We start from the raw sequence: 21,506 nt of genomic DNA on the forward strand, positions 1-21,506 counted from the left end.
AACCCTGTCTCGAAAAAAAAAAAAATTTACCTCAGGGTCTAGTCCGCTGTTAGTCTGTTGTGTGCCACTATGGGAAGAAATGGAGAGATGGATAGTCAGGGACTCCACTGTGGGAGGGGACAGGAAGAGCAGGGACTTTTCTATGCAGACTCATTGTTTCGTGTGTGTGGAAATGGGGATCAAACCCCAAACTGGAGATGCTAGGCAAATGCTCTGCCATACGACCAGCCTTGTATGCTCAGATATGCTTTCTTTTCAGTCTTGGCTTCCCTACTACTTAGTTTTGAGACCTTTTGCAACTAAGTTCATCTCCCCACCTATGTTGTATCTCCTTCGGTGAGAAAAGCGAGACTTTGCCCAGTTGCTAGGCGTGGTGAAAAGAATAAATTAAAACTAGTATTTTTTTCTAGGGTTGCGAATGAGCAGATCCAGGATTCCAACCCAGGTCTTTGGGCTTCCAGAATCTGCTTTCCCACTGTTTGCTTGGTTAGCCCTCAGCTGTTAGCTAATCCAGGCTGGATTTGGGATTGGACTTTATGTGACACTGGATTGGATAGCAAAAGGCCCTGCTCCTGTCACTGTCTCTGTCAGCTCCAGTTTTCTTGCCTAGCCTTTTACTTCTAGAACCTAAAACCTTTGGTTCCATCTACACACCCTGACCCCCTTGTTTTCTTGTATCTCACTTCTAGTCCCTTCCCTTTCCAACCTAAGTTGTCATGGGGATAGTTTTCAGCAACCTTGCTTTCCTCTTGCCCTCATCTTATGGTATCCATAGCAACAGTCTCCATTCATTTCCATGGCAACTGCATTCTGATTCCCATTTCCCGGCTGAATTCTTGGCTCTGGGCAGTACCAATAAAAAGAAGGAGGGAGAAAAGACCCCCCACACACACACCACTAAACAGGGGTAGCATCTGGGAAGGGTCTGTCCCTCACCCTCTGTCATGGGCAGACCAACCTCAAGTGTCTAGAAGGCATCCTAACCTGCTTCCCTCATCTTAGAGCCTTGGCTTACAAGATTGCTCTACTCTCATCTCGCCTAGCTCCTCCTAGGCAAAGTACAGTCCATGAGCTTCCTCTCCCCAGGAAGACTTCAAGACAGCAGGAGGGCCAGCACAGACTTTGGGTCTGAATCCCTATCCTGCCAGTTGCTAGCTCTGTGACCTTTGTCAGTCAGTTTCCCTCTTAGAGTTCTTTTTTTCCTCTGTAAAACGGGAATCCTAATTCTTTCCTTGTGTTTGCCATGCAGATTAAATAATGTGTGGAAAATGCCTGACACAGGGTAGGTGCATAGTTAAGTGCCAGTTTATTTTTATTCTGCTCAGCCACCCCCAAGCAGAAGGAATCTCTCTCCTTTACTCCCCCATCACTTCCTGTATTCCCCACCCCTGATAACTTTCCACTTTGTTCTGTGGTTATTTGTGTAGCATGGCTTATTTTCCCCCTCTACAAAGGATGCTCTCATTTCCCCCTGAAGAATAGTCCTGCAGGCAATGTGTGTTTGTATCTACATGTATTCATGTCTACTTCCATGTGACTATGGATGTGTATATTTGTTTCTAGATTTGTTGGCCTTTGAATGTGTCTGTGATATTATACTTGTCCACACGTTGGGAGGGGGAGGGTTCAAGGTGATTGGCCTGTTACTGTTTTACCGGCTCTGACATGAGGGGTTCCTGCAGTCACAGATTCTTCAGTGGTGTGTATGATAGCAAAAGCACCCCCTCGAGCAATCTCCTTGTTTTCGGCCAGTCTCTCCCCTGGGAGGCTGTGCTGTCACCCTACAATTCCTGTGACTTTTCTCTTTGTAATCAAAATAGGGCAAGTTCTCAAGAGAGGAATTACCAAGGAGTAGAAAGCCTGGAGCAGCACAGGGTTGGGAGAGATGCTGAGATATCATTAGTGGGTAGTCTGAGCTTTGAGTTTACACTTTGGCTTTCTTACTTAATAGCTATGTATGACCTTGAGTTACATTTACATCAACTCTACCTCACTTCACTATAAAGGGAGCTAACAGTGCCTGTTACAAGGAATTGCAAGGGGCAGAGACGACTGCAGAGGCCTATAGTAACACGAAGGAGGGGCATGTATGTAAGGCAAGGGAGACAAGCAGGTGTGGAAAGGCACACCTGAGCTAAATGTTGAAATGTGAGCAGAAGGTAGTCAAGTTTAGGTGTGGTATAGGGTTCAGGCCAGGTAAGAAATCTGGAAGCTGTTCTATTGATAAGGTAGGTTACATCCTTCCTATGTTCATCTCAATCAGAGCAAAAGCCAAAGTCTTTATGATAGGCTCAGCGTCCCCTGTATTCGTCTGCTTTTGTTGCTGTGATAAAACATGGACCACAAGCAACTTGGGAAGGAAAAGGTTTATTTCGTCATCAGGAATGTCAAGCAGGAACTCAGGACAGAAACCTGGAGGCAGAAACTGAAGCCAAGACCATGCTGCTTACTGCTGTCTTTCCATGCTTTGCTCTACCCACTTTCTTGTACACCCCAGGACCACTTGCCCAGGAAGGCACCATCCAGAGTGGGCTAGGCCCTCCCACATCAGTTGACAATCAAGAAAATGCTCACATATATGCCCACAAGCCAATCTGATGGAGACAAATCCTCAGTTGAAGCTCCCCGTTTCTAGGTGATGGTATCTTGTGTCAAGTTGACAAAAATTAACTAGTACGACTCTCATTACATGTCTAATCTTATTTCTCATTACCCTCTCTTGTTCACTGTGTTCTGTCTATATTGTTTTTTTATGGATTCTTAAACATGTAGATATGTACTGACTCTACTCTCTAACCTCAGACAGCTACACAGCTCACTCCCTCATTTCCACCAGGATTCTGCTTCTGTGTCATTCCCCTCAACCACGGTTTTTCTGGACATCACATCTGAAATAGAAAATTTGGCTGGATTTGTGGCTCAGTGGTCAAGAGCTTCCTTAGCCTGCATAATTTTCTGAGTACTATCCCTAGTCTGTCTGTCTGTCTGTCTGTCTGTCTGTCTCTCTCTCTCTCTCTCTCTCTCTCTCTCTCTCTCTCTCTCTCTCTCNTCTCTCTCTCTCTCTCTCTCTCTCTCTCTCTCTCTCTCTCTCTCTCTCCTGTTTCCTTCACTATAGCATCACCTTTCTGAAGAAATAATTTGGTGGCTTTGATTTATTGTATTTCTGGTGCTTAGTGCTGATACATGGAAAGTACTTGGTTGTTGTTTATTAAGTGAATTATGGGAAACTGTGGCAGGGTTAGATGAGAAAGGAAGATGGACTGATTTGTATGTTCCAACGTCTCTCTAGCTACAGGATAGAGAAGAGATTTGCAAATAAGCCTGAAGTTTATGGTATACATTTGAGTGAGAGTTTTATTAGAGCAGCCACCAAGAACCTGCTTACACCAGAAACACCTACTATGGTCTGGTCTAAGCCCCACGTCCTGTGCCAGCAAGAAAGATTACCGAATTCCCTTCCTATGCTGGGGTACTGAGAGTCATGTACTCTGCCAAAGCTAATCGTTGCCAGAAAAAAAAAATAAAGGAAGTCATGTGTACAGATAGGGGGTCTGAGCAAGATCAGCTGTAATTTCTGGCTGGTGGCAAGATTCCTGGGGCATCTCAGTAGGGGTATATACCTTGAATCTTAACAGAACTAGTGTGTGGAGCATTTCTCAGGTTGCACTAGCAGAAACAATGGGGATAGCATTGGGAGTAGGTCTTATATGAGCAGTTTGGAAGGTAGAGGCCTGCGGAACATTTGACAGAAACAGAAGCTGGGCTGGGTGAGTAAGATTAGGGGGTTGCTTAATGATTGAGGGTGTGAACTCTGAAGTCACTCCGCCTGGAGTTGAATCCTGCTTGTATTGTTGGTAGCTATCCTCTCTGGGCTTTGTTTTCTATATAAAATGAAGACAAATAACAACCTTACAGCATTGTTGGGAAGAACAACCAAGTTATTCAATACAAAGTGGTAAGAACCTAAATATTAAGTATTCTAGAAGCATTGGCTGTTGAACCTTGAGAGGTCTTCAAAGCCAGAGTGATTGAAAATTGGACTAACTTGCAGACAGTGAGAGCTGTGGATGTTTTGTAGATAGAAGAGACAGTTGCTCAAAGCTGGGTTTGAAATGTATACTGCTAAGGGAAATGTTTGAGAGGTTGGTGAGCAGGATCCGGCCATCCTGAGGGAGACAAGAGGAATGTCTTTGATGCTGGACTGGGCTGGGTCTAACTTGTGGAGGGTGGCATCAGGGACCTCTGAGGTCTGAGAGAAAGGACATTTAGGGTGCAAAGCAGCCCTCCAGTCTCGTTCTGACTCGTACTTGGGAGGGTGGAGAATAAGCGGTGACTAAGAGTTCCCACCAGGGCAGAGCCCAGCACTACTGCCCCTGACCTCCAGCACAGAGGGCAGACAGACCCCAGAGAGCACAGGCACTTCTGCCAGTAGGTAACCCCTTCCACTCACCCAGCTTGCCCTTGCCTTGCCCCTGGCCTTTCTCAATAGAGGTAGAGGAGTGGCCCTTTGATCCTTTTACTAGCCAATAGCCTCCCTGCAGCCTATATTACTTACCTGATTTAAAAAAAATCATTTAGCCCCAGCCACACCCATTCTCCCACAACCTCCTCCATGCCTCAGTCTTCCTGGTTCACCCCACCTCTGTGCTTCTCAACATGCCCTGGAGCTCTGCTGCCACCTGGGTTCCCTGGCAGCCTGGTTGCCATGGCACTGTGGAGCAGGTCTGGCAGAACAACAGCTCTAGGTAACCCCAGCAGACCTGGGACCCAGCTCCTGCTACCTTTCTGCTTGAGAGCCCCCTGCCCTCCTCCCGGAGCAGAGCAGAGGAGGACATGAGGAGAAAAAGGAAGTTTCCCCGCAGGGCAGCTCTTTACCTGTGAGGATGCTGAATGGGAGGCACTTCCCACTGTGGCCCAGCCTGTGCCTTCACCCTGCCCTCTCACCAGCAGCAGCAGCAGCCGCAGCCGCAGCAGTAACAACAGCAGTAACAGCAACAGCAGCAGCAGCAGCAGCCTGGGAACCCTGGGAACTGGCCAGGCCTGGACTCCAGGCTGCTAAGGGCAGGGGCAGGGCACAGGGGCAGGGCTGGGTGGGGGAGGGAGAACCTGGATGGGCAGGAATCATCAACCAGGTCTGGGAGGGGGGCGATATGTCAAGGAAACTGGTCTGGAGTCATTCTGGGAATAGGACTATAAAGGAAATCACTGCATGGGGTATGAGGAATAACCTGGGTGGAGAAGCGATCCAAGGAGGGAGCAACTAGGCCATCAGGGGAAGGAAGATTTGAGGCTGGAGCTGCTAGGGACAGGAGTGGGAGGAGACTAGGGATAAAGTTGTGACTGGACCAGATTGTGAGGGGTGGTGGGTAGGACTGAGGACAAAACTGAGAAGACACCCTTGAGGGAACAGTGTCTCAGAAGAGTTATGGAGATGGGGCTCTGATGGGAAGGGACTGAAAGGGAATAAAGAAAAACAAGGGCACTTGAGTGAATGAACTGTGTAGGCAGTGAAGAGACGGATTGAAGGGCTCTTAAATGTTGGAATCTCTAGGTATCTGAGGAAATGGGAGAAGATGGGGTTGGGGGCAGGATCTAGTGTACTCACTTAGTTGGGCCTAGCAAGCCTCTCTCCTGTTGCCACATCCTGGCTCATTTTATCTCCTCCCCACAGTGTGGAGGGTGATGCCCCAGGCAGTGACCTGAGCACAGCGGTTGATAGTCCTGGGAGCCAACCCCCCTACCGGCTGAGCCAACTGCCCCCCACCAGCAGCCACATGGGGGGCCCCCCTGCCGGGGTGGGCCTTCCTTGGGCTCAGAGGGCACGCCTCCAGCCGGCCAGTGTCGCCCTGAGGAAGCAGGAGGAGGAGGAGATAAAGCGCTCCAAGGCCCTGTCAGACAGCTATGAACTCTCCACAGACCTGCAGGACAAGAAGGTGCAGAAGAGATGGCTCTGGTTGAAAAATGGGAGTGGGATATGGAGAGAAGGAGGGAGGTTGGGGTGTGGCTCTTGAGGGTGGTATTCAGGGAGGGACAGTAAGGCTGGAACTGTCGAAGACAGGCTCCAGGGCCTATTGTTGTACATTCACTGCATATGCATTGAGCCTCCTCTTCACTCAGTTCACTCATCGTTGAGCTCCAATAATGGGGTCCAGACTTTGACAACATGCACTCTGAGGGGGAAGCACACACACAGAACCTGACAGTTTCACAGTATGATGCAATACACTGTCTAGGGGTGTAAAAGAGAGAAAAGGGAAGGAGGGGGAGGGAGGGGAGGACATTACACAAGATTTAAGAAAAATAGGACTTGGAAGGGCAGTTATCAACACTTTAGCTGTGGCTATGCCTAGATGTTTGGAATGTAGGTGAATCCTCCCTCACCCCCTCCCTTCTTTCCTTCCTGCTTTTCTCTCTTACTCTGATTCTTTCTTCTTCCCTCAGCTTCTTCCTCTTCATTTACTCTTTCTTTCCTTCCTTCCTTCCTTCCTTCCTTCCTTCCTTCCTTCCTTCCTTCCTTCCGTCATTTCTTTTTTTTTTCTTTTGGTTTTCTAAGTGTTTTCTGATTTTAAATATATGTGTTTCCTTTTTTCCCTTGTGTACATCTTGGGATTACAAGTGAAAAAACACTGGGCACAGAGCCTGTCAGGACTTCTAGCAGTTAGTTGTGACTTGACTGGGATATGGTTGAGGCTCTGGCAACTTTCTGAACTTGTTCCTCTGACAGGTGGAAATGCTGGAGAGGAAGTATGGGGGCTCCTTCCTGAGCCGCAGGGCTGCCAGGACCATCCAGACAGCCTTTCGACAGTACCGTATGAATAAGAACTTTGAGCGGCTGCGAAGCTCAGCTTCCGAGAGCCGCATGTCCCGCCGCATCATCTTGTCCAACATGCGGATGCAGTTCTCCTTTGAGGAGTACGAGAAAGCACAGAACCCTGCATACTTCGAGGGCAAGCCTGCCTCACTGGATGAGGGTGCCATGGCTGGCGCCCGGAGCCACCGGCTTGAACGGGGCCTCCCCTATGGAGGCTCCTGTGGTGGGGGCATCGATGGTGGTGGAAGTTCAGTTACCACATCTGGAGAGTTTTCTAATGACATCACAGAGCTCGAGGACTCCTTCTCCAAACAGGTCAGGAGCCCTGAAAGGGGCTTTTCTTCTCCATTCCTGGTCTCTGGCTGCTTCTACTGCTTTTTCATCTAATTTCCAAACTACAAGAAGTTTTGCCATTAAGCACTTAACAGCAACAAATAGCAGTGATTTTGAACTGAGACTTGGAGAGTAGTGAGAATTATTAACACAAGAAAGAGTTACAGCTGAGTGTATACTTGTAATTGAAGCACTGGGGAGACTGAGGCAGGAGGATTGGGAACACCTGTGTCAACCAACCAACCAATAAAAACCCCAAAGACAGGGATGTAGCTCAGTAGTAGAGCACTTGCCTAACATATGCCACACAGTGTGCTTCGTCTCCAGCACTGTTAAAAAAAATTACATTGTTAAAACAAGCATGTTAAAACTCGGGTGCACAGGGCCAGTAAGATGGCCCAATGGGTGAAGACCCTTGCTGCCATGTTAGATGACCTAAGTTCAATCCCCAGAACCCATACATACTATGGAAGGAGAGAGAACAGATTCTTTATTTTAAATACTTTACTTTTATGTTTATGTGTGTGTGTGTCTGTCTGTCTGTCTCTCTGTGCACGTGCATGCGTGTACCATGTGTGTACAGGTGCCCAAGGAGGCCTGAAAAGGATGTCAGGTCCCCTGGAACTGTTTTAGAAAAAGATTTACTTATTTTATTTTATATGTTTGGGTGTTTGCCCACATGTATGTTTGTGGGTCACATGCACACCTCATACCTGTTGCATTCCAAAGAGGGTGTCTGATTCCATGAAACCTTACGAATGTGGCACTGGGAAACAAGCTTGGCTCCTCTGCAAGAGTAAGAAGTGCTCTTAAGAGTTGTGCTGCTAAGTTTCCTTGAACTCAACACATAGAGAGTCATTTTAGAAGTGGAAACCTCAGTTGAGAAAATGTCCAAATCAGACTGGCCTGTGGGCAAGCCTTTGGTACATCTTCTCAGTTGATGGGTGATGGGCAGGGCGGGGAGGGCTCAGCTCACTGTGGGTGGTGTCATCCCTGGGCTGGTGGTCCTGGGTATTATAAGAAGGCAGACTGAAGCAACCATGGGGAGCAAGGCAGTAAGCAACACCCTACATGGCCTCTGCATCCGCTCCTGTGTCCAGGCCTCTGCCTTGAGTTTCTGGCATGTCCGACTTCCCTGGATGATGGACTGCAAACTGTAAGCCGAAGCAAACCCTTTCCTCCACAAGCTGCTTCTGGTCATGGTGTTTTATCACAGCAATCGAAGCCCTAACTAAAACAGAAGTTGGTACAAGGTTCATGGGATATTGCTGTGACAGGCCTGACCATGTTTGGGGGAGGATTGTGGAAGGACTTTGAAACTTTGGGTTAGAAAAGTAACTAAGGCAACAGCTGAGCCAACTCTCCAGTCCCAAGAAAAGATTCTTGAAAGTTTACCTCTCACCTGCACATATGCACTGTGACATACAAGCACATGTACATGCACACACACACACACACACACACACACACTAAATAAATGCAATAAAACTAAAAATATGAATATATAAACAAATAAGAAGACAAAAAGTCATTACTTTTGGAAACTTGATATACATCAAATAAAGCCTTTACTAACATAATGAGCACTTGCTGGGTGCCAGGTACTCTGTATGCTTCACAATAGATCTGTGACATAGAGATTCTTTTCCCCGTTTTATAAAGAAGGAGACCGAGGCTGAGGCATGTGCTCTGGTCAGTATTCTTAAGGCTCTCCCAGTCTGGTAGACAGTAGAAGCATATAGGTGCATGGTCATCTCCTAAAATAGAATGTACTCAGAACCAGAAGGGATTCTGGGAAGACCAGACCCGTTTCTTGGAGAAAATAGCATTGTAACTAGGCCTTATGGAACTGGAAAGATGTCGCTAGTTAGAGATGTTGAAAAGTGCGCTGTTGGTCCAGGCACTGTGATTGCATCTGCTAAAACATGGAATAATGGGAATAGACATGGCAGTGAGTGGCCATTCTAAACTGGGGAGATTTCAACATGGCTCCCCCGTGTGAAAACCCCAGTTGTGCCATTTCCCAGTTGTATGACCTCAGGCAAATGGGCTCACCTTTTGATCAGCAAAATGGAGTTAAAGCTTTCTTTTTAGTGCCATTTTAGGGCTGTTGTGGAAATGCATTTCAACTAGGTAACATACATGAAAGTACCTGTTATCTGGTAACTGCTAAGTTAGTTGGATTTTTTTTCTCTCCTAAAGCCAAGGAGGTACTTGGTAGAAATTGTTGAATGAATGAAGTTTTATAAAAGAAGAAATGACTGTGATCTAAACTCTGTTTTCTGACCCTATCATTTGTCTATGCTTGCTTCTCTGAGGCTAGTAAAATGGAGAGAAGGAAAGAAGTGATGAAGGGAATATCTGCATCATCCATCCATCCATTCATGTGATAATTAAGCATCTTTTCTATGTCAAACAGTAGCTGATCTAAAATAGAAACTGGGCTCGCACCTATCCCTCAAGGGAAGAATAGAGAACAGGAAAATACCATCTGATGGAAAAGAGAAGAACCAGGTCTGATCCTAGCACTCAGTGCTATCTAAGTCAGTGGGGGGGGGGATGTATTATACCTATTGCTGCACAGCAAACTACCCCAAAATTTAGTAATTTAAATCTGAACTTAGAGGTCAGAATATGCATCAAAGAGAGTCGGTGAGATGGCTCAGTGGGTAAAGGCGTTTGGTGTGCAAGCCTGGAGACCAGAATTCAATCCCTGGAACCTATGGAAATATGGAAAGAGGAAGAAGTGCCACAAAGTTGTCCTCTGACTCTACACACATGCCATGGCTTCTGTACCTACACCCACGCATTGTGTACATACATACAGTAATAACAGGCTTTAAAACAAAGAACCTGAGATTAGAATTGAGCTTAAGCAACAAACGATCTCTTTTCTTTATTTTTCTTCGAAACAGAGTAGCATTGTGTAGCCCAGGCTGGCCTTGAGCTTGAGGAACTCCTGGTTTAGCCTCTGGAGTACTATAATTACAGGTGTGTCGCCACACACAACAAACATTATCTTATGCAGTTTCTGAGGGCCAGGAAGCTGTAAGGGGTGTGGCTGGATGATTCTATTCCCAGGTCTCTCAGGAGGCTGCTGTTAAGCTGTGTAGGACCCAATCTCAGAAGACTGGACTAGGGCTGGCAGGTCTGCTTCCATGTTCAATTTCTTCTTTTGTTGGCAGTCCCTCTCAGGACTGTTCACAGTGTGGCTTCCCTTCGGTGAGGAATCTGAAAGGATACAAGTCAAAGAGCATGCTAGACAGAATTTGCAGTACTTGCCAGTGTCATTACAGAATGATATGCCTTCACTACTACCATGTGTCGTGGGCCACACAGACCAACTTTAGTACAGTGTGATATCTAAGATTGTGGTAGAAATCACTGGGGGCCAGTTTGGAAGCTGAGTACACTTGGAGACAGAGTTACTAGGTGTTCATTTTCTCAAGAGCAAATATGGATTTCCTAAGAGAGTTTCACACAGAGAGCTCTGGGAGGAAGCAGAGATTTTGGGGTTTTCCCTGCATGGGAACTGAGCCTATCTGACAGAGGTAAGAGTGTGGCCTGAATCAGGGAGGAGGGAGTATTTGATATGGAAACAGGGATACTGGAGTGCCCAAGAAGGCATTTTGTCACTGTTAGTCCTAGTCTCTGTGAACTCACAGTGACTCCCTGGGAGTTATTTTATAAACTAGTAAGAACCTATGGGATTCTTTGCAAGCTTTAAAAAAAAATAAAGTTTAAAATAAGGGACTGGCTGGACAATACACAATGAACTCAATGGTATTTTTGTAGACTTTTTATCTCATACTGCCTTGTTTGGACTTTTTTTTGTCTTAATGGTCTTTTACTTGTGTATTATGGTTTCTAATTTTGTGTTGTATGGGTTTTTATTAGATGTCTCTCTGTGTGTTTCTTGTGCTTTTTCTTTGTCCTTTTAAAATTATTTTTCTTGTTTGTTTGTTTTCTAAAGAGAGAAAGAAGGCATGGGGGTTAGGTGGGTAGGGAGGATCTGGGAGGTGTTGGGGGAAACTATGATCAGAATATATGAAAAAATGTATTTATGTGTATATAAAAGAAACAATAAGGGGCTGGAGAGATGGCAGACCCTCTGTGACTCCAGTTCCAGGGGATTTGATGGCCTCCACTAGCACCACACACACACACACACACACACACGCACACACGTGATGCATAGACATATGCAGGCAAAACACTTACACACACACACACACACACACACACACACACACACACACACAAAGCATGTATTTTAAACATTTAAAATAAAGAACCTATGGTAAAGGATCTGCTTTCTTGGCTGACCCACCAGGAAGCTTTCCCTGCCTTCTCTTCCCTTCCCCTCCCTTCTCACCTTTTGACCCTTGTACCATTCCTCTCTTTATGATTCCTTTTTCTTTTCACCTTTCACTGTGTACAGGTAAAGTCTCTGGCTGAATCCATTGATGAGGCCCTGAACTGCCACCCGTCAGGGTCTATGTCTGAGGAGCCAGGGTCAGCCCAACTGGAGAAACGGGAATCAAAGGAACAGCAAGAAGACAGCTCAGCCACATCCTTCAGTGACCTCCCCCTGTACTTGGATGACCCAGTTCCTCCTCCATCACCTGAGCGACTGCCCAGCACAGAGCCCCCACCCCAAGGCCGCCCTGAGTTCTGGGCACCAGCTCCCCTCCCACCAGTTCCTCCACCAATGCCACCAGGGACCCGGGAAGACGGTAGCCGTGAGGAAGGCACTCGAAGGGGTCCTGGGTGCTTGGAATGCCGGGATTTCCGGCTCCGGGCTGCACACCTCCCCCTCCTCACCATTGAGCCTCCCAGTGACAGTTCTGTAGACCTGAGTGACCGCTCAGATCGCGGCTCTGTCCACCGCCAGCTGGTGTATGAGGCTGATGGCTGCAGCCCCCATGGGACCCTGAAGCACAAGGGGCCACCAGGCAGGGCCCCAATCCCACACCGCCACTACCCTGCCCCTGAGGGTCCAGCTCCAGCCCCACCAGGGCCCCTGCCACCAGCCCCCAATAGTGGTACTGGGCCCAGTGGTGTGGCTGGAGGTCGGAGGCTGGGGAAGTGTGAGGCAGCAGGTGAGAACTCTGATGGCGGAGACAATGAGAGCCTGGAGAGCTCCAGCAACTCTAATGAGACCATCAACTGCAGCTCTGGTTCCTCCTCTCGGGATAGCCTGAGGGAACCGCCAGCCACTGGCCTGTGCAAGCAGACTTACCAGCGGGAGACAAGGCACAGCTGGGACTCGCCAGCCTTCAACAATGATGTGGTACAAAGGCGGCATTACAGAATTGGCCTCAACCTCTTCAATAAGTATGTGCTCTCAGTTCTAGCTTTCTTGCCTCTTCCCACCCTGCATGGGCACCTTGTTTTAGAGGCTAGTTCCAAGCAGTGACCTTGATTCTGCTATCCTGACATTTGATGCAATGGTATTTCTTCCCAGACGTCTGGGGATGAGAAGGACAGCAGAAAGTGGATGTAGTAACTCACACTTGGAAATCTTAGCACTCCGTAGGCTTGAGTGAAAGGGATTGCCACAAGTTAGAAGATAGCCTGGGTTCTGTTGTGACCACCAGGTCAGCCTAAGCTACAAAGTAAGACCCTGTCTCAAAAGACAGCTAGCCAAAGTAAGAAATAAAGAAGAAGAATTAAACAAAAACTCACAGAGTTACAGAATAGAGAGGCTCCCGACATGCCTGGTCTTAGTGCTTTCAGTACCTGTTTGTATGATTTTGAGCAAGATGTTTCTCCCAAATAGCTTCTGGGCATTGTCCTCCCTAGTCCTCCTTTTCAGAGGGGGAGGCAATCTAGACTATAATGAGTCCTAGACCAGGACCCCTAGCCTGCCTTTGCTCACTTGCTGTCTAGTCTTAGGTAACTTGTGTTCCTTCTTGGGGCTTCAGTTTTTTCATCTTTCCATAAGCTGGTGTGACTAATGGTGACTAAGCTCTATCTAGGTGCCTGATTCTGTGCCAGGTACTTAGGAATGGGGATGAGAGTGTGGCATTTGATTAGAAAATAATTAGAAAACATAAAATGCAATTAGAAAACATTAGATGTAATGGAAAGCACTTGATGTAATACTTCACATCTTTATAGTCTGTGAAACACTGCCACCTATATTTAATTTTCACAATAACTTCAGCGAGGTTCATAGTAATATTCTTATTTTAGAGATGAAGAACTGAGACACAGAGAAGTAAAAGAGGTTGGCCAAAATCATGCAGTTAGAAAGTAATTGATCAGAGACTCCTAGAACATCAAAGTTCAAACTTGCAAATTCTAGTTTTATGGAGGCCCTCCTAAGGCATTCAAGTTCTGCATATGGGACAATTCCAACCAAGAGGTTTTTGGCTCCACTCTTCGAAAACATTAGAAGTACCTCATTTGTAAAAACAGTCACAGAGGCTGAGTAGGATATAGGATGTGGAACAAAGCAACTTTTTTACTTCTTCCCTGTCCTGAGGGTCTGTGACTCAGGGAAGCAGTCTTGGCCTAGAACTCAGGCCCCCTCTCAAGACTTTCTGATGATTGCTGGGCCTATCTATCATAATTCCTGCAGAGAGCATCCTCCCCCCCCCCAACTCTGGTATGCCTCAGGTAAAAGAGGAAATTAGTGTAAGGATACCTTGGAATTGTGAAACTGTGAAATGGGGAAATAGTTTCTGGGCTGCAGAGATGGCTCAGCCGTTAAAGGCTAGGAAAAGTAGTTTTTTCTCGTGCTGTGATGTTTTCATCTGTACCCTGAAGGAATTGACCACGTGGTCGATCCTTGGCTCTCTAAAGCCCTGGTTAGTCTGGCCCTGAATCAAACTAGAAATAGGACCAGGCACAGTTCTAGAGAGACAACTATCTCATCTACCTCCTCTCTTCCTGCAGGAAGCCAGAGAAGGGTATCCAGTATTTGATCGAACGAGGCTTCCTGTCTGACACTCCTGTTGGGGTGGCTCACTTCATCCTGGAGAGGAAAGGCCTGAGCCGGCAGATGATAGGGGAATTCCTGGGGAATCGGCAGAAGCAGTTCAACAGAGATGTGTTGGAGTGAGGACCCCAGCATGGGGCAGGGTGGGGGGCAGGGATTCCTAGAAAAAGGAAGACAGGAGGGAGGAAGGGGGAAAAAGGAAGACAGGAGGGAGGCAGTCTGTCTTTCTGCTCAGATAAACTTTCAAAACAAGATGAATAGATTTTCCTGTTCCCATACCCCTCTGCTCCAAAAGGGTCTTATTTCTTTTGACCCTATTCTTAAAGTCTCCTAAGGGTGGTTCTGGGCAGGGCATGCTCATCTGATATTTTGCTTTGGGCCTCAGTTTCCCATCACTAAAACGAATAGATTAAGGGGAAGCACTCTTAGTGACCATGTGCCTTCGACTTTCTTACTCGAGTTTCAAACATTCTGTCCTCAGATGTGATGATACGTGTGGCTGTAGGTCCAAAGCGTGGGAGTCTGTCAGTGGGAGTTTTGGGATGCTTGTGCAAGTGGGTGTGTCAGTGGTTTGTGTCGAGAAATGAAGAGTGCCACCACCCACCCTGCTTCTTTACTCTTCAGCTGTGTGGTGGATGAGATGGACTTCTCCTCTATGGATTTGGACGATGCACTCAGGAAGTTCCAATCCCATATCCGAGTTCAGGGTGAGGCCCAGAAAGTGGAGCGACTCATTGAAGCTTTCAGGTGTGCCTGCTTCCCACTCCGGAAGCTGCCCCTTTCTACCAGGGGGCCCTATTTCCACAAGACACTACTCTCTGGACATTATCATTTTCTCACCATAAAACAGAAATAAAGGTCTGGTGTGGTGAGGAAGAGTCAGGTATATCTCTGCATTCAAAGCCAGTCTGGTCTACCTAGTGAGTTCCAAGACATCCTGGACCTACACTGAGAGACCCTGTCTCCAAAACAAAACAAAACAAAACGAAACAAAATGTAACCAAACAAAATTTCAGAAATGATAAATCCCATCTTAAGAGGCATTTGTAAGGTTCAGAGTCAGTGAATATGAAGTATCTAGCTCTAGCCTCTGAGATCTAGGCATAGTAATAAGTGACAAGATCAGCAATAAGTGATAGCACTCAAGAATCTGGGTATGTAAGTCAGTGATAGAGCATTTGCCTGTTGTTATGACTATGAGTCTCTGGTTTCTGTGCCCAGTACTGAAGAAAAAAGGGCTACTGTTCTGTGAGGTAGATCCTTCTACTGGCATTTTCATTTTGTAGATGACAAAATTCCGGGGCATTAGAGTAAGTTAGCGCAATCAGGGTTTAAACTTGACTGCATCTAACTCCATATTATCTATGCTCAGCTCTAAATGCTTTGAAGATCAGACAGAGCTAGGTCTAAATCTTGCTCCACCCCTTTGGAGCTTTTCTCAGGAGAGGTGGGGGAAGATTTCCTTTGAAGCCAGATGATCGTTTTTTTTCATCCGGGCTTTACCATTCGCCAGTTCTATTGCCTGGGCAAGTTACCTTACCACTTCAAGCCTTCATTATATCCTGTGTAAAATAAGACTGCTTGGGAGTCAGAGATGTGGTTCAGTGGTAGAGCATATGCTTAGCATGCTCAAGGCCCAAGGCTCAATCCTCAGCACTACAGGCAGAAAGAAACGGAGAAATAGCATTTATGCAGTGCTGTGATGAATTGCATGAGACGATGTACTTAAATCTCCCGGAAAAGTTCCAAGAAGGTAGTGGCTATGATTTTTCATGGTGGTGTTGGAGAAAATGAAAAGAACAGACTCCAAATGCTAGGGGAGTGTTTCTTAAAGGAAAGGGTTTCTGATGGCAACCTGGGTGGGTAGGTGGAAATTGTTGGCACCTGAGTCTGGACTTGACCCTTCTTGTCTCACAGCCAGCGGTACTGTGTCTGTAACCCTGCCCTCGTACGCCAGTTCCGGAACCCAGACACCATCTTCATCCTTGCTTTTGCCATCATCCTCCTCAATACCGATATGTACAGCCCCAGTGTCAAGGCTGAACGCAAGATGAAGCTGGATGACTTCATTAAGAACCTGAGAGGTGACCAGAATTTCCCATCTATTTTTCTTGCACATCATCTGAGAAAAGTAAAGTGTGAGGGGTTGGGAGTGGGTGAGAGAGATCCCAGATGTCCTTATAAATTAGCCTTCTTCTATGCTGTTACTTTATCTCATGGCTGGACTTCCCCAGGTCATTTACCTATTAATTCACTCAAATTTATCAAAGTCATTTGCCAGGCTTTGTAGGTAACTCAGCAGCTAAGCACTTATCTAGCATGTGCAAGGCTCTGAGTTTGATTTCCAGCACTGCAAAGAAAAACAGTTGTCTATCCATATACTAAGTATTGACTCAGGCTATAAAATGTGACTCTGTCTCACAAAACAAAACAAAGCAAAACAAAGCAAAAACAAAACAGCCTGGCTCTTAAACTGTTTGGCTCACTCCTTCATCCATTCCTTGTTAGCTCTCTCCTTGTCTTCCCTATTTATACCCATAAAGACTCATTTGATTACTTTAGACAGCTTTTTCTCCATTTGTTTATTCATTTAGCCAACTACCCACTCAGCCAGTGGACACTTACTGGATACTTACTGTGTACCAAGTAAAATGAGTACGAAGGACAAGGGGGGGAGGCTGCTATAGTCTCTGTTCTGAAAAATTCTGGGGAAAAAAAAACCCAACTTGGGTCTGTACTGAACATGTACAACCATTTTTCTTGTCATTATTCCCTAAATAATACAGTAAAACCACCATTTATGTGGCATTAACATTGCAGTAAGTATTGTAGGTAATATGCCGATGAGTTAAAGTAACTGGAGAATGTATGATGTAGGCTATATGAAAATACTCCCCTGTTTTTTAAGACCAACACCTTATCACTTGGCAACCATACTTGACAATATTATTTTATATGTGAGCCAGGAACATCTTTGGATTTGTGTGTTGATGGAAGATCTTGGAACCAATCTCCGATGGATATGGAGGGATGGGGTTCTTTTGTTTGTTTGTTTTTCAAGATAGGGGCTATCCTAGAACTTGCTCTATAGACTAACTCCGATCTGCCTGCCTCTGCCTTCCGAGTGCTAGGATTAAAGGCATGTGCCACCATCTGACAATTTCATTTTATTAATATGGCTTGGAGGGATGTGTGTGTTTGTGTGTGTGTGTGTGTGTGTGTGTGTGTGTACATGTGTGTGTATACACATGTGACTATATATTTCCTTCAGTTATTGAATAAACAAGCAAACAAACAAATGAAATACATGTTTATTTTAGGAATGAGGGACTTGGGGCTATCATGAGGCTCTGGGTTTGATGCTCAACAATGCCAAAATTATTTTTTCATTACATCTATCTGCTTATTTATTTGTGAGTGTGTAAGCATGCTACAGATGTGGGCATGCACATGCCATAATTGTTCATGTGGAAGTCAGAGGACAACTTGTAAGAATTGGTTCACTTCTTCCACCATGTAGATTCTGGGGATGGAACTCAAGCTGTCAGACTTGGCAGCAGGCACCCTTACCTGCTCAGTCATTTCTCTGGCTCTCAAGTAGTTTATTATCTTCCTCTTTTCACTTAACTTGCTACAAGAATTTTCTCACACTATTGAAATATTTTGGTAAACATCAAGTTTATAGATAAACTATCCTTTACTTAGCTATTTCTCTACTGTTAGAAATTAAGCTGTTTCAGAATTTATCCATAAATACTACTTGGTGAACATTCCTTGGCATCAAGCTCATAAATATTTTTGAATAATCCCTTAGGATATATGTTTTGGAAAGGAGTTGATGGGATTGAATATTTACGGTCTTGCAAAATTCATTTCTGAAACTGTGATATCAGTAGGCATGCCAATCTGCTCAGACTCTTACTAACTCTGTATCATTTGAAAGTACTATTTCCAGTTAGGAGAAGCAAAAGGAAGATAAAAAGTAGTACCTGGTTGCCTCAATTACAGTATAAGTTGTTTAGACAAAATCCCTACGCTAGCTAAAAAACAATTGGCTGTTTTGTTGAAAGGCACCTTCCTGTCCCTATGCCTGAATGTGGGGTATTATGGGGACCCCCCCTACTGCCTACCTTCTATATTGATGTGACATATTCTTTTGTTATGCTTTCCATGTAGGAGTTGACAATGGTGAAGACATCCCCCGGGACCTTCTGGTAGGCATCTACCAGCGCATCCAAGGTCGTGAACTGAGGACCAACGATGACCATGTGTCCCAGGTGCAGGCTGTGGAGCGCATGATTGTTGGCAAGAAACCGGTAAGTGACTTCAGGTTAGGAGGCATCATTGTGTGGTAAGTCACTGCTCTCCCCCCAGCCCCAGCTTCCAGCTTCCCCTTCCCTGTAAAATAAAGTGGGAAATATGATATTCCTTATGAATCATGGTACAGATTATGGGAGATTATATAAGTGCATTTAGTATATTGCAGAGTTCATCACAGGTGCAGGATGAATATTTTCTTTTTATCTATATAAAGATAGCCAAGTAAAGAGAGGCAAGCTGTAGTAGCTAAGAAGCAGATATACTATTGCCAGCAAACATTTATGAATGCCTTACCATTTTGCTGGGATCCAGAGACAGATTTGAATCAGACATAATCTCTGACTTTAGGGGCACTCAAAGATTAGTGAGGTTCCCAGACAAAGACACAAATAATACTTCTGCCTCCTAGTCTAATTTAGAGGAACAGAAAGCAGGGAGAGGCCATTTTAAGTCAAGGGAAGTCAGAAAGACTTCTTGGAAAATAACTTGGGAATTGTGATGTGAAAGAGGGACAAAATATGGGCTGGGCAAGAAAGACATTTCAGACAGACGGTTCTAGAGGGACAAAGACAAGATAGCAGAAAAGCTTAATGGACTTAGTTGTTTATATTCTTTGTGTCAGAGTGACAGATATGCCTTGTTAAGGTACCAGAGGCCTGAAACTGATGGGGTGGCCTTGCTGACCACCACTTTTTCACACCTGTCCAGGTCCTGTCGCTTCCTCACCGTCGACTGGTTTGCTGCTGCCAGCTCTATGAGGTGCCAGATCCAAACCGCCCCCAGAGGCTGGGGCTGCATCAGCGGGAGGTCTTCCTCTTCAATGACCTCCTTGTGGTATGGGCATTGTACCGAAGGAAATGGGAGGGAGATAGTCAGCAGAGCTGCTGGGTCTAGTGCAAACCATGGTGTGTGCAGTGTGGTTGATACAGTGCTCCAGCATGCCATCTGCATGGTCCCCAGTAAGGTATAGCCCATCTCTGTCCCTCCTTTTCCTTCATTTTCATGTCATGAGAGTCACACAGGGACAGAAAAATTCGAGGACCAGGGGGCTAATAATAGGCTTGTAATTTGGGAAGTGGTAGGAAATGTCCTTGTCCACTGCCGTAGCACAGAGGGTTGTGAATCTGTGACTCTGTGAACCTCTCAGTTTTCTTGATGTTGGAAGTGATTAAAACAAAGCATATCACCAGTACAGAGGTACCATCTTTTAGTGATAGGATTTGTTAGATTCTATAGATCAAAAGGGATTTTTTTTCAGGATTTCCTAGGCAAGAGCTACTCTCCAAGGTGACTTAGCCCTGACTACTACTACTAGAATCTGGTTATTGGAGAGTGGGGGGGCTGGTGTTGGTTTTTTTGGTTTTGTTTTGTTTTTAAAATAAAGACTCTCACCAAATAGCTCTGGTTGTCTTGTAATTCACTATGTACACCAGGCTAGCCTCAAACTCACAGAAATCTNCCTGCCTCTGCCTCTTAGCTAGAATTAAAGGCATGTGTTAACACAGCTGGCTAGAATCTGCCTCCTAATGTGGTTCACCTCTTACTCTACATTCTCCACTGTTTCTTGGGATCACAAAGAGCAAGTGTTCTTCCTCTGCTCTGAGAAAGTACTCCTGAGAACAGCAGTCTTGTTCCTTCCTTGGTCTTCTCTTCTTCTTCACATTAGCATTTCTCCATCTTGGCACTACTGTTGCTATTTTGAGGCAAGGCAATTCTCTCTTTCAAGGGCCTGTCTTGTGTATGTTTAGCAGCACCCTGGGGTGCCTCCCAGAAGGCAGCAGCAAACCTTCAAACAAAAATGTTTTCTCCAGAGAAAAGGAAAAAAATTCAGAGAAGGAAGGGTGGGAGAGGGAGGAACATCTTCAGGGAAGAAAAAGTGGAAGGAACAAAAGAAAAGAAAGTAATGTCTTCTCCAGATGTTGTTCTGTATCCTATGGAAACAGGGGTCAAAATCCCATCTAGTTGAGAATCATGGCTTTAGACAACATGATTCCAAACCTTAACTCCAACACCCTCTCCAAACCTTAGTGGCTTGCTTCACTAAATCGTGCTAACCCTTATCTCCTAGAGTTGTCAAGAGGATGAAACAGGAAGTCAGTGCCTGGCAATGCAATTCAGCAGTAGAGTGCTTGTTTAATATATGCAAGGATCTGGGTTCCATTCCCAGCACTATAAGAGAGAAGAGGGGCAAGAGATGATCCATCTCAAACCATGTGGGCCTGGCCCACGTGGATGCTGAGTTCCTGTTAGATGTCCTTCACGAACCGACACCCCTGTTTATCTAGTTTTGTGCTAGACACTGAGTACATGGAGATAAATCAGACTCAGCCCTTGTACTCAGGGACTCACAAACAAATGACCTAATATGTGTTTTGCAACATGGTGTGCTGATAAACCCCTATAATTTAATCATTTGGGAGGTGGAGGCAAAAGGAACAGAATGTTGAGATCAGACTGGACTACATGATAGAGGTCTTGTCTCAACCACCCATGCCACACTACTGCTAAAAAGTGTTTGACAGCATTGTGCACTGTAACCAACCTAAACAAAACCTTTGTTTGAAGAGGCATTTGTAGAGGATGGGGCTGTAGCTTAATGATAGAGCAATTTTTGGACCCAGGTTGCATTCCCCAGTATACAAAATACATGGAATAAACTAGCCACTTGCAGATTGTCCAAGCTTATGTTAGTGGTGAATCTAAAATGCCTAAATACTTGAGAAAGACTTTTGGTTGTTGAGAGATTATTAATCCTGTTCAGAGGCTAGGCACAGGTTGCCATTACAAGCTAGTTTTGTATGGTAGGAGTTGGGGGTAAGTGAGAAAACCTGAAAATTAGACCCACCAACCCCCCCCCCGCGCCCTCCAGGCCAGCAGGGGCAATCACATATTTAGAACTACCATAGAGTCTGACAAGGGAAGAGGTATGAAAGGAATACCCTGGAAGCTCAGAAGATGGAAACAGAAATCTATGTGAGGTATTAGGATAGGCTTCCTAGAGGGACCAACATTCTTGTAGTTCCTTTAAAAGTTGCAAATGGAGCTGTGCATGGTGGCACACACCTTTAATCCCAGCACTTGGGAGGCAGAGGCAGG

The 21,506-nt window shown here is 45.7% G+C and overlaps 1 protein-coding gene across 2 annotated transcripts in view; it reads left to right on the forward strand.

Moving 5' to 3' along the window:
* Nucleotides 1–21,506, forward strand: part of Iqsec2 (IQ motif and Sec7 domain 2) — an 82,216-nt gene that overhangs the window by 53,935 nt on the left and 6,775 nt on the right. For both annotated transcript variants that reach the window (XM_021187628.2, XM_029534103.1), the window contains exons 3-10: nucleotides 5,672–5,933; nucleotides 6,725–7,126; nucleotides 11,586–12,481; nucleotides 14,048–14,209; nucleotides 14,715–14,837; nucleotides 16,008–16,174; nucleotides 18,267–18,406; nucleotides 19,119–19,244. In XM_021187628.2, coding sequence (XP_021043287.1) covers nucleotides 5,672–5,933; nucleotides 6,725–7,126; nucleotides 11,586–12,481; nucleotides 14,048–14,209; nucleotides 14,715–14,837; nucleotides 16,008–16,174; nucleotides 18,267–18,406; nucleotides 19,119–19,244 — 2,278 coding nt within the window. The remainder of the gene's footprint in view (nucleotides 1–5,671; nucleotides 5,934–6,724; nucleotides 7,127–11,585; nucleotides 12,482–14,047; nucleotides 14,210–14,714; nucleotides 14,838–16,007; nucleotides 16,175–18,266; nucleotides 18,407–19,118; nucleotides 19,245–21,506) is intronic.

Source organism: Mus pahari, chromosome X (genome assembly GCF_900095145.1).
Source record: "Mus pahari chromosome X, PAHARI_EIJ_v1.1, whole genome shotgun sequence".
Taxonomy (NCBI): Eukaryota; Metazoa; Chordata; class Mammalia; order Rodentia; family Muridae; genus Mus; species Mus pahari.